Source organism: Sinocyclocheilus anshuiensis, unplaced genomic scaffold (genome assembly GCF_001515605.1).
Source record: "Sinocyclocheilus anshuiensis isolate Anshui unplaced genomic scaffold, SAMN03320099.WGS_v1.1 scaffold392, whole genome shotgun sequence".
NCBI lineage: Eukaryota > Metazoa > Chordata > Actinopteri > Cypriniformes > Cyprinidae > Sinocyclocheilus > Sinocyclocheilus anshuiensis.
The window spans coordinates 1,075,614-1,088,384 of NW_015557091.1; the positions used below are offsets into that span (position 1 = coordinate 1,075,614).

General features: G+C 36.3%; 2 protein-coding genes across 3 annotated transcripts in view; both read right to left on the reverse strand.

Annotated features, from left to right (window-relative positions):
* LOC107677196 (potassium voltage-gated channel subfamily C member 1-like) overlaps positions 1 to 6,225 on the reverse strand; it is a 58,035-nt gene extending 51,810 nt beyond the window's left edge. Inside the window, exons 1-3 of one of the 2 annotated variants that reach the window (XR_001632808.1) lie at positions 5,564 to 6,225; positions 5,248 to 5,414; positions 4,975 to 5,052 (exon numbers count right to left, since the gene is read on the reverse strand). The gene's annotated coding sequence lies outside the window, so the exon portion shown is untranslated. Of the gene's footprint in view, positions 1 to 4,974; positions 5,053 to 5,247; positions 5,415 to 5,563 lie in introns of those variants that run through there. The other variant, XM_016472006.1, reaches the window with a different exon arrangement.
* Positions 6,226 to 6,873: 648 nt separating this feature from the next.
* LOC107677179 (uncharacterized) lies at positions 6,874 to 11,565 on the reverse strand. The gene is made up of 8 exons (XM_016471977.1): positions 11,556 to 11,565; positions 10,534 to 10,632; positions 10,071 to 10,400; positions 9,130 to 9,459; positions 8,496 to 8,654; positions 8,366 to 8,413; positions 7,850 to 7,963; positions 6,874 to 7,505 (listed from the first exon to the last, which is right to left on the reverse strand). Exons 2-8 carry the CDS (start codon positions 10,568 to 10,570, stop codon positions 7,135 to 7,137), a joined length of 1,389 nt encoding a protein of 462 aa, XP_016327463.1. The 5' UTR covers positions 10,571 to 10,632; positions 11,556 to 11,565; the 3' UTR covers positions 6,874 to 7,134.
* Positions 11,566 to 12,771: the final 1,206 nt, after the last annotated feature.

Here is a 12,771-nt window from a genome sequence, read left to right on the forward strand (position 1 = left end):
AGACATATTAGGGAAGTAACACGTAACATTTTAATTATATATTTTTAAAATGAACGAAATGACTCGAAAAAAGATTCGTTCATTTTGCTGAACGAGACTCAAAGATCCGAGTCGGTAAAATGATCCGAACTTCCCATCACTAATTTCAACCGCGGCTTCAGCGTCTATTTTATAGTGTAGGGGGGCGGGCGCTTCGGATTCTAGAGAGCATTTGATTGGATGGAAAGTTTGATGAGAAGCTGAAGTACGATGTGACGTAAAAAAAAAAAAAAAAATCGTTGAGCCGTTTTGGCGGAAGTGACGAACTGCAAGCTTTGAATGCTTATATCTTCTAAATGCGAATGTTGTCACTGTTGGAGCACACTGCCTTATAGATAACCTTAAGACTAACATGTTGATACTAACACCCAAAAAACTTTAATTTTGATTTCATGGGGACTTTAAGTACTTCAACTTAACTGAAGGGAAATGAGAAATTTTGCCTTTGCAACTAGCTAAAATAAAATAAGTTTAAAGTTTATATGTATATGTATATATGTATGTATATATATATATATGTATATATGTATATGTATATATATATATATATTATAACGAGTGAAAAATTGAAGGGGGTCTGAATACTTTCCGTACCCACTGTATATATATATATATATATATATATATATATATAAATTCCACAGAAGAAAGTAAGTCATATGGAACGACACGAGGGTGAGTAAATTATTTAAAAAGCTGGTCTTAGTTGGTTTGAGTTATTCTCCCAAGCCTGACCAGGCAAAAAGCCCAAAACCTTGTTACAACCACCAACAGATTAGCCTGACCAGGCTGGGAGACCAACAAACCAGTTTAGGTTGGTTTAAGATGCCTTTCATTTTTCAGCAGGGCAAAAAGGACGAAAAGCAGAGGTCATGAAAAAAAAGGATCAGAAAAAGAGAGAAAGCAGATGTGAATATAAGTTGCATGATATGTATCCCTCCACCACAGTAGTTCTTGATCTCTTCCCCATTATCCAAAAGGGTCTGGCTGCAGCCTTGCACTTGCACTCTCAGACTTGCACTCTCAGACACTTGCGCTTCCGCTAGCGACATCACTTGCAGTCTTTATTTTTTTATTTTGTTCTATTTATTTATTCTTTTTGTTTGAATCTCTCAACATTTTACAACAGTAGCCAGGTGGTGAAGACAAGACAAAAGAAACTAAATTACGAAGTCACTTGCAATCGCCACTTGCACTCTCCGATACCTGCGACGTCACTTGCAATCGACACAAATCGTGCGTGTTGCCAATGGAGACAAGACGCTGTGGTGGTGATTAAACGATTAAAACTAATTTTGTACCGTAACGTACAAGGTCCTGCAAGCCATCTGTAGAGTGCAAGCGCAAGGCTGCAGCCAGACCCTTCTCCCATCATCTCTAAAAAGTCTGGCAGCCCCTCTCACATTTGTTTGGTGCAGTGGAGCCCCATCAGGCCATGAGGGGAAGTGCAGCGATGCAGAGTGCTGCAGTCGCCTCCCCTTTGCAGTGACACACACACACACACACTGTCCCGCGCCTCACACCACACGCGTCCCTCTCCAAACACATCTGATCTGTACGCCAACAATTTCAACCATTCTATCGAGACATTCATCAAAAACACACACCGTCCCACGTCTTCCTCTCGCTCTCTCCCTCCTTCAAAGGTCAAAACATCAGATCCACTGATGCAGAAAGAAATATGGCATGAATGGGCAGATAGAGAGAGAGAGAGAAATAAAATGATCTTTTTCCTTCCAGCTAGAGGTCTTATCTCTTGCATGCATGGGATAATTATTGACACCAAAATACTTTAGCAATAAAACCCAAAAAGAAACGCATTCACATCACAAAAATCCTCTCGGATAGACAGAAGTGTCACGTGATGCACTGGTGCTGTGTCTATTTCTGCAGCTGTGAACACAACTCAGACTCTGATTGTGTGTGTGCACGTCTCACATTTTCATTCAGCGCTACAGACTGCAGTGGAAAGACTCCATACTGTCTGCTTCAGCAGCTGTGTAGAAAAGTGTTTCCTTCCTTAAGGGCAAACTATCATTCTGAGCTACCTGTGAGCACAAATAGCAGCCCATTATATTCCAAACAAAAGAGCACACTATACTGGCTGCCAGCAGAGAGCCTTCCTCTTTTTGGAAACGTGTGCTGCACACTAACCTGTGTATGAGATATTAGAGATGCTGGACTAGAAGTAATGCTTTTAAAATACAGGACTAACAAATTAGAAAGCCTCTGGTCAGAAAAGGGTCAAATGGAAAACAACAAAAGAATGCAGGAAAATATATAAAACGGAATAATAATGGAAAATCAAAGAAGGAATGGAATTCCATATTTAATTACAAGGAAACCAAAACAATTCTATTCTGAAATGCAAGAATTATTAGTAAGATATAAAGTTTAGATTACATTTTTAAATAATCAAAAAAGGGGGGGAAATCAAAAATTAGGTAAGCATAAAACTAAATTTAAACATTTTGGGGTTTTTGAGCAAAGTTAAACCTTTTAAAACCTTTGTTTTTATGCACCATTGAGGCTTCTTGGCAAAAAACAAATAAATAAATAATAAAAATTCTATGTAAAATACGTTTTTTTTTTAAAAGGAAAAAAAATGTAATATGCTTTGGTGATCATAAAAAGTTAATTTAAATATTTTTGTGGTTGACAGAAATAATACTCCTAAATAAACACAAAGTAGCAAAAAAATTAAATGTAAAATATAAAAACAAAAAAAAAGAACAAAAATATCTAAATATGCTCTGGTAATCATAAAAAGTGAATTTTAATATTTTGTCTGATTGAGAGAAAAAGATTAATCATAAAAATACAAAGTAACAAAAAAAAAAAATTTGAATTATGCTCTGGTAATTAAAAAAATTTAAATTACATATTTTATGTGATTGGGAAAAGAATAATAATCCTAAATAAATTATAACATAAAAAATAAGTGTTAAAATTTTTGCTACCAATTTAAATGTAAAATGTTTTAAATTAAAATGTAAATCCTTGTTAAAAAAAATAGAGAAATATAATTTACACAAGTTACTGCAACTACAACTGGAGTATTTTAAGTGTCATACCTCTGTCCTTCAGTGGCAAACAGACGCTGTGTACAAAACTGCATAACCAGACGAGAAATATGAATTGAGTGAGAGGTCAAAGTTGCTAAGTGAGGGAAGTGTTTCGTCTTACATGCAGCGAGCGTAACCCCTTCCTCACCTCTGCATCTGATAGCTCAGCTCTTTCTCAAGTTTAACAGCAATTACAGCAAAGAGAGAGACAGAGAAACTATTAGCGGTAAGAGCACGGAGATGAGCACAATGCCATCATCATGTGATAGTCAACAGACACATCACAACTTCACAAGGACTGTCCTGACTGAAATATTGCAACTACAGCTGTTTAACTACATATGGGACAAGGTTCTTTAACTACTGGAAACATGCTATAATAGAAACTTAGGAGATAAAAAAACATTCAACGGTTTTAATGTGGATTAAATGCTGCTAAATAAAAAAAACTAAATAAAAAAAGCTAAAAAACACCCAATTCTGATAGAAAAAAAAAAATACCCGTACTACTTCATTTCAGCATTACAACATGCATTTTACTGCCATCTACAGTACATAAACTTCACACCGTCTATGGATCAATCTGCCTTAAAATCTGGATAATAACAGGCAATATTTTACAATATGGAGCTAATACTTCAAAAAGTATATAGATCTGATATGTTGCTTCAGAAAAAAAACATAAAAAATATAACTACAGAAAAAGATAGAGGGGAAACGAAACCGAAAAAGAGTCTTGTGCTAATATGAGAACATAAAAGAGGACATGAAAGCAGAGGGAGAAAAAAAGATAAGCACTGAATTGTGTCTGATAATACAAAAGTTTGGGGTCAGTAAGATTTAAAAGAATGAGCAAGGACGCACTAAATTGATCAAAAGTGACAAAAGACATTCATAATGTTACAAAAGATTTCAAATAAATGCTGACTTTCTTTTTTTTTTTTTTTACTTTTTGTTCATCAAAGATTCTTGAACAACATTGAGAGTAATAAGAAATGTTTCTTGAGCAGCAAATCAGCATATTAGAATGATTTCTGAAGGATCATGTGACACTGAACACTGGAGTAATGATGCTGAAAATTTGAAGGATCACTGAACACTGGAGTAATGATGCTGAAAATTCAGCTTTGATTAATAGGAATAAAATATAATTTACAATAAATTCAAAGAGAAAGCAGTTATTTTAAATTGTAATAATATTTCACAATTTTTCTGCATATTTGATTAAATAAATGCAGCCTTGGTGAGCAGAAAAGACTCATTCAAAAAAATAATAAAAATCTTGCCGACCGTTATAGCAATTCAATCTCACAGTCCAAACAGACTTAAACTTGAAAGCCTAATTATTTTGTGTCCTTTTTGACTGTATGTTTACAGAAGAACAGATAAACGTCAGAGAAAATAGGGGATAATATTGAAGTACTTAAGCTTCATCAATAACATCAAGTCCTTATTAACCTACTTTAATTCAATCAAGGATAATTCTAATTATAGAATTATATAGAATCTAATAATTCTGAAACCGTACCTATCATTAAACAAGCACATCAACCGTAAGTAGAAATGTATTAATAAAAACTAGCGGACGTTCTAATAACACATATCCTTTTTAGCTCTGTGTGTGATTTTATTTAAGAGCAAGTGCTGCTTCTGTCTAAAATTTGAGGAATAAGGATGTATTTTGCATAACTATGAATTTAAATCAGCAGCATGTGACAGATCTTTCAATTATCGACTGGCTTTCCGGTTTCTACAGCAATCATACCAGATCACTGCTCACCGAGTTCAACATCCATAGACGGCTCTTTCATTATTTACACCGTATATAAATAAAACCTGATGTCTCCCATTTCAGCCTTCTTCCATGCTTTTATTTCACGAGTTCACACAAGCTCTGCTCTGTTGTCTGTTTCTCTCTCTGTCTCCGTCTCTCCCGGATTACTCATCCCTGCAGGAAAGAGATGACACTATTATCCATGGTGACTGCCTTACACCAGGGCCAATATGTGAAAATGATCCCGAGCCATCATATTCCACCTTTGAATCCACATAAATCTGGCTGTGTGTGGATATATACGCTCAAACAGACAGTGCAAAACATGTGGACATGTATGTAGTGTGTTCTGCATCTCATTTCACACACCTGACATCCTGCACGAATGCTGCTCCTGTTATTCCACATGAATGCTGGTGTAAGAATCAATGCATGTCACCATGAACGCACCAGCATTAAAGCAGCACAAAGCAATACTTGTTGAATGTTGTGAAAGAAATGCTCGCCCTAGTTTACCAGAACTCATCCATTAAACACTGGAAACATATGATACATAGACAGCAAGAGAGTTTATTTAATCCAATAACAAAAAAATGCATGCAACAAACATCACACACAAAATATACAGACATCTAGTGCACTATACAGACACAGTGTAGACATCTATACTGAGCAGGATACTCACTCGACCTGGGTTGAATTCAGATCATATGTTAATCCATAAGAATAACCCGATGCTTTTCTCGGATCACGACATGTATGCTCCAGTTTTGCACGGCTGATTATTAAGAGAGTAGTAAGTAAGAGCATTAACACTAATGCAAACCACAACACACACTCTGTAGTGTCTGTGTCACACCTTCCTCCCCTTCATAGGCAGCTCGCACAAATAATTTCACCACTCTAATTTAATTTAGCTGGCGCGCGCACAGGTTTTCCGCGCGGAACAGAAGGAGGATGATGAAGATGGTGAGGATGGTGGTGCTGATATTTCCCCCGTTTTGAATGTCTAACGCAAGCGGTTCACGTTTCAGACAGACGCCACACACACATTCACGCGCGCACACACACTCACGGCTCCTGGCGGAACTGCACCTTGCTCATGTAACGTTATTTATTTCATTTTTTTTTCTTTCGGATGTCACGCGTGGGCGGTGGGAGGACTCACGCGAGTTCGGTAGGTGATTGTGACGTGGCGCGGTCGGCGCTTCATACAAAAAGATGTAAAGAAAGCAACTGACGGTCACAGACTGTAATAATATGAAATATTTTTATGCGTATAAAAACTGAGACTAGGTCTGGGAAAATGCATTTATTTTCATTTTTATACTCTACTTTTCTGTATTATTTTTTTTATATACATATGAATAATTTATTAATAATGTAGGCCTACTATATTAAAAAAAAATAGCCTAACAATAATATCTACATCAAATTTAAGTCAGGTCTGAATTTTGAAGCAACCATGTTTCTAAAGTCATCATGAAATCAAGGTTGACCATTCTTATTATTTTTATGGAATATTGCAGTGTTTATTATAAAGTACTTATTCGTGCACATCATTTTAAAACCCATGTACCTTTAATTTTAAACCACAATAACTTTCCCTCCCACTTACAACTACTTCAATCTTCAAGCGATTATAAAATGTCCAATTTATTTTCTGACATCACAGAATCGCTATTAAGAGTTTTGTGATGGCTAATATAACTATAACTACATTAGCGTCCACACCAACATGATAACTGTTTATTATAAGTGCGCACTGGAGTTTTGTCGTCTGCCACTTGAAATGCTCGAGCTCTTTAAAGTCAGGTGGATTCTGATTGCCTGTCCATGTGTTTATCGTTCATCAGCTGGAAAAGCTTGTCATGAAAGTGATTTCAACAATATTGTTCCTCTGTGCCGTTATCGTTTTGGTTGTGGTGTGGACTCTGATATTCTTTTAAATTTGGAACCATTTTTAAAACTATATCTTTATTGATACAGTTATTGTACTTGGTGTGAGCCTGTCCTTTATACTGGCTTCTGGATACAACAGAAATTGCTTTTGGATGTTTGTTTTTGGAGAGCAGGGTATTGGAGTGAGAGTGTGTGGTTTTTGGGATTTCACAAAAAATTGTGACTGATTCCAGTCTACTCCAACATGACACATTCATTAAATATGCAGTTAAATATACAAAGATATTAAGATCGTTCTATAAACATGCTTAACCCCAATAGACTAGTAATACTTGTATATCTCCTACTTTGTGATTACATAATCTGGCACATGTTCTGTATGCTTTGATGCCTCTGTCGAGTCCTTTGCCTTCTGTCTTCTGGCCTCTCTGATGTTCGTGTTGATTCTCCAGCTAGTGTCATGACTGATTCTGATGGTCTTTCTATTTCTTGTACCTGTGATTGTACAGCCGAGGAGGATCTCTCTTGCTCTGTGGCAATACTTTGTATTGATGTTCCAGGGTTCTCCTGTCCATGTGTCCTAGCACTTGTAGGGACAATGGTTGATTCTCTTATATTTCTTAGCAGATTCTGTGTTTGTATAATTAGCTGTGACAGCTCTTGCTGAGTGGTAATATTCCCTTCACTTGTTCGTCTTCTGTTTTGAGCACCATCATGTCTAGCCACTGTGATATTGACACAAGCAAAGAAACAGGACATGCATAACATTAAACTAACCAAAATCACAAAACAAATGCAGCTGTAATGGTACTGTAAGTCAGCCCTCCATCTATAATGGACATAAAAAAAACAAGCAAACAGGAACTAGAATCACTTCTAGTTCCTTCTACTTCTAGAGTCTTTACTGTGGACAACGAGACATTATGACTAACAAAATACACAGAATCTGCTTTCTAGTGCACAGATTAAATAAAAAAAAAAATTTCATGTAAAGTTTAAAAAGAAACAAAGTAAATCTCTAGGTAGTCAGCAATTGCATACATCTTATCTACCCACTTATGACACTTACTGTTTGGTGCACTTGAATGTGTTCTGCTGGTAATGTGCATATCGAAATTTCTCTCTAAAAAAACATGTCTGCCCGCCTCCATTGTGTGTGTCTGGTGCATGCCATCGTCACCCACTGCAGGCAATCACAAGATAAAAATAAAATGGCTATGTAAAATGTTATTAAAAATACAGTTATACGTATTTTTTGATCATCTGCAAACTTTCAGATTAGAAACACACACACACACACAGACCAGACACACACACACACAGCTTTTTTTACATTTATTTTACATCCTCTTATGCATGATGGCACATCTAATGAGTAAAACACTATAGACTGAAGTGGATGTCACTATCAGTCCTCGTTAGAGGTTGTAAGATTTCATGACGCTTTTCTGATGAAGGCATGTTTTACCCCCTGCCCCCCAACACACGCGCACACACACACACACACACACACACACACACCCACCAGACACACACACACACACACACACACACACACACACACACACTTAAATTGATATCTTACTGAGAGGAGGAATTCCTTCCCTACTATTTGAACGTCTAGGAGCAGGGCCTAAAATTAAAATAATAAATAGTATTAATCAAATGCAATTTACTTTCTGCCTTTTTTTCTTCTCATTGTCTCTAAGACTTACCAAAGGCATTATCTCTCATTTCATCTTCATTAAGTGTTTCTTGAAGCAAATTTATGGTTCCCTGTAATAGTTGTGCTTTTTGTAGCAGAATATCGTTCTGTACTTGTCTTAGCACACTGCGGAGATGTCTCAGTATAGCATCATCACACCTCTGAATCTCTAAAATAAACCAAAAATCAAGGTGATTTTTAAATGTGTCACAGCAAAAAGTATTTGGACACCAAAGCCACAATTTACAATGTATATGTCTTTGTATCATATATCAAAATATCAAAACAAGTGGCATTTGTTTTAAATAAATATAGCACAGAGACACCTTTCAATCAAAATATTTCACAAAATAATATTACAAAATATATATAAAAAAGATACATTGTTAAAAAAATAAAGACAAATATCTTGGACAATTGTTGGTTATTAAACTTCATGGAACATGCTCATAAAGGTTAGTTCACCCAAAACTAAAAGTTTGGTCATCATTTTCTTAAATTTCAGATGTCAGTAATGTTAACCTGCCATACATGAAATATACACATGAAAGATAACACAGAAGTCCAGATATGTTTTCCATGAACAAACTACAGAAATTAACTAGAGAAGAGAAGCTGCAGCTGCAGTTTTTATAATATCTTACCTCTCACTTGCAGGTGAACTGTTCCTGTTTGCAGACATCCATCGTGAAAGACTTTGCATGTATAGTCTCCTGAATCTGCAGGCTGAAAATTTCTCAACGTCAGAGCAAGATTACCTCTCCTCAGCTCCTGGATGGACAGACTCACTCGGTTCTCATAGTTTGTTTTCTCCTGCCTGTTCTTATACTGATAAATGAGCTCTGTTCCTCTGAACCATCTAATGTCCAGGGGCACAGCACTGGTTTCAGGTGAGAGATGAGCAGGTAAGATGACATCTGATCCAGGGTCAGCAGATACAGTTCCAATAGGAGTGACAAGTCCAAAGGCTTCAGCTGGAGGGAGAGAAACATATATATTGTGAATAGCATGGATAACAGTAACATTCCTTATAAATATAACTTTATGACCATTTTAATGTCTGATTTACGAAGTTGGAACTTGTTGTCAAAAGGCAGACTTTGAAATATGGTACAATTTTATATTTGACTGGCATTTCTCTTGCTTCCTCATCTAGTTGTCTAATAAACCTGGCATTCTATATTACAAATATTGATGGCTCTTTTACTAATTGCTTTGGAAAAAGCATCTGCTAAATGCATAAATGAAAACATTAATGACAGACTCATTTTTTCCAAAGTAACTTACAGTGCATTCAAGTGATGCATAATTTTATTTCAATGGCTAAATGAGGACCTTAACAGAGTTTAAGATATTATTACTGCAATATTTTTTCTGTAAAGATGTTTGAAGCAATGTCCATTGTGGAAAACTATAAATAAAACTGACCTGACTATGCATTTTATAAGTACTTGTGCTTCAAGGGAATCGAACCAGTGACCATTTGCTAGCACCAGCAGAGGTAGAGGAACTATTTCAAACTTTGAACTGAAGTCGTTTTGACTAATTTGGATTATCTTTGAAACTTGTTTAGTTGAATACTTACAGCTGATATGGAGAAAAACAGTATCTTGTATTGATTGACTTTCATGGGTGACCTCACAAATATAGAGGCCCTTCTGTGAACTCCTGACGTCTCGGAGAGACAAAGACACATTTCCATTTTGTAGATTTTGCAATGGGAGACTCACTCGACCCTCAAAGTCTATGTTCACTGTCACCTGTCCATTCTTATAATGGAAAACTGGATCCTCCTTATGCCACCACTGAATTTCCATTGAAGCAGCACTGATAGCCGGCTTAAGATGACACGACAGAACAACATCATCTCCAGGATGGGAAAATACAATGTCAGACTGGCAAACAACAGAAAACTCTGGAAAAAGAGAGAGAGAGAAAATAATAGTACTGAAAAAAAAATATACCTGTCATATGTCACTTCTGTAATAGTGTTTTATGTACAGTGAGACTCAGCTGAAGCGAGTTACACAATATTTCTTTTGACTTGCCTTGACTAGTTTTTGACACTTCTTTAGCTTCAACCATTTTCAATATTTCTGCACATCTGAGACACCGATGGAAAATCCACTGTAAGCCTAGAAAACAAACTATGACAACATGAATGTGTCCATGAATATGTCCTTACATCAAACCTTAAACTGATGAGCAATAAATCAATTGCAATGCATTGCAGTTGCATTCAAACCTCTAAACTTATATAAATAAATGTAAATAAAATATAACATTTGAAATTTAATATTAACTAAATAGTTTCGCATTGATAAAACATATAAATATTGTGCTATTATCTGAAGATATAAAAAAAAGCTCAGTCATAAATTCACATAAATTCTTGCAAATTATAGATTAAATCAAACAATATATTAATCTGTTGGTCTAAAACCAACTTTAAATCAAAACATTATTATTATTGTTGTTGTTAACACACACATATATATATATATATATTTAAATAAAAAAATAAAGGAAATTTGTAAACTCGTACAAATAAACTAAATTAGGCATTTTGCTGCTCCCTACCGGCAGGACAGACAGCAGGCACACTCTGGTAAATCAAAAACGAAAGGAGCTTGCTATTTTAACTATAAGTTTAAACGAAATCAGTAGAATATAGACGACGTCCTTTTTAAATAATGATAATGATAATGATAATAATAATGATAATAATAATAAATTACCGATACAATTTTCTAGTTATAATGATAACGAAGCTGCGGTATTAAATATTAAAAAGGCGAAGAAAATAGACTTTTTATGTACGACAAAAAAAAACTACCCTTATTATATTCATGAACGAGGTCTAATGTTATGTATAACTTTTTTAAAAACAATAGTTTTAGTTTCAGATGCCGGTCCACTTAAAGAGATATTTAAACTTCGGTTCATACGAGCAAAAATCAGAGACACATTCGTAGTGTGGTTATAATTCAACTTAGGCCTACATATACGATCAAATTGTATCTTACAACATGTATTAAACATATTAAATAAATAAATTGACTTACAGTACCTTCCTTCTGTTAGAAGCGACGAAGGTTTTCTCAGACTGGTCATGTGAGATTTTTTTAGAACGGGTCAGTTCTGTTTGGCTGATCACGTGACATTCCCTAAATTCTTTTAGCTTTAGTACTTTTTAATCTGTAAAATGTTCATCAAACCGTAAAGCCTATAGATTGTAGAATATACACTACTCACAAAAAGTTAGGGATATTCGACTTTTGGGTTAAATTTATAGAAAATGTAAAAAGTTCTTGCTACAGTGATATTATATCATGAAAGTAGGGCATTTAAGTAGAAGCATGCAATGGTAATTTCTTTATCTCAAGAAATGTATTGAAACAAAAGCTAACAACAGTGGTGGGCATACCACAACAAAAAATGTCAATGTCTCAATAACTTGTCATGTGTCCTTGAGCATCAATTACAGCTTGACAACGACATCTCATGCTGTTCACAAGTCGACTTATTGTCTGCTGAGGCATGGCATTCCACTCTTCTTGAAGGGCTGCCCTCAGGCCATTGAGGTTCTGGGGTGCCGGGTTACTACCACGACGACTTAGCTGATTCCATAGGTTTTCTATTGGATTCAGGTCTGAAGAAAGTGCAGGCCACTCCATTCGAGGTACCCCAGCCTCCAGCAGCCATTCCCTGATGATGCGACCTCGATGAGCTGGGGCATTGTCATCCATGAAGATGAAATCAGGCCTGTGTTGCTCATGCAGAGGCACAAAGACTGGATTAATGATGTTATTCAGGTAGTATTGACTTGTCACAGTATCATTCACAAGGTGTAGGGCAGTTCTATATTGACTAGACATACCTGCCTAGACTGTAACATCAGGCTCGTCTGGTGACAACAATGGCTGCTGCATAGCGTTCTCCTTGACATCTCCAACTGCGTTGGTGGCCATTATTTCTGCTCAATGTGAATCGACTGTCATCAGAGAACAGCACTGAGGCCCACTGGTTCCTCGTCCAGCGCAAATGCTCCCTGGCCCATGCAAGACGATGACGCCTGTGCCTGGTGGTGTGGTCAGGTACCCTTGCAGGTCGTCTAGCACGCAGACAATGCTGAGGTAAGCAGTTTCGAATGGTCTGACGTGACACTCGGGTGCCTCTCACCTACCTTAAACGTGCCTGGTGTTGAGTGGCATTTATCTTCCGGTTCCGCAGGGCACTGTTCACAATGAAGCGGTCATCAGCATGGGATGTGGCCAAAGGACATC

Excerpts from the sequence above, each read along its gene's own strand:
- LOC107677179 (XM_016471977.1), bottom strand. The coding sequence starts at position 10,570 with ATGGTTGAAGCTAAAGAAGTGTCAAAAACTAGTCAAG. Across the intron at positions 10,401-10,533 it reads AGTGTCAAAAACTAGTCAAG|AGTTTTCTGTTGTTTGCCAG; the intron begins GCAAGTCAAAAG and ends CTCTTTTTCCAG. Across the intron at positions 7,506-7,849 it reads ACATTCAAGTGCACCAAACA|TGGCTAGACATGATGGTGCT; the intron begins GTAAGTGTCATA and ends TCAATATCACAG.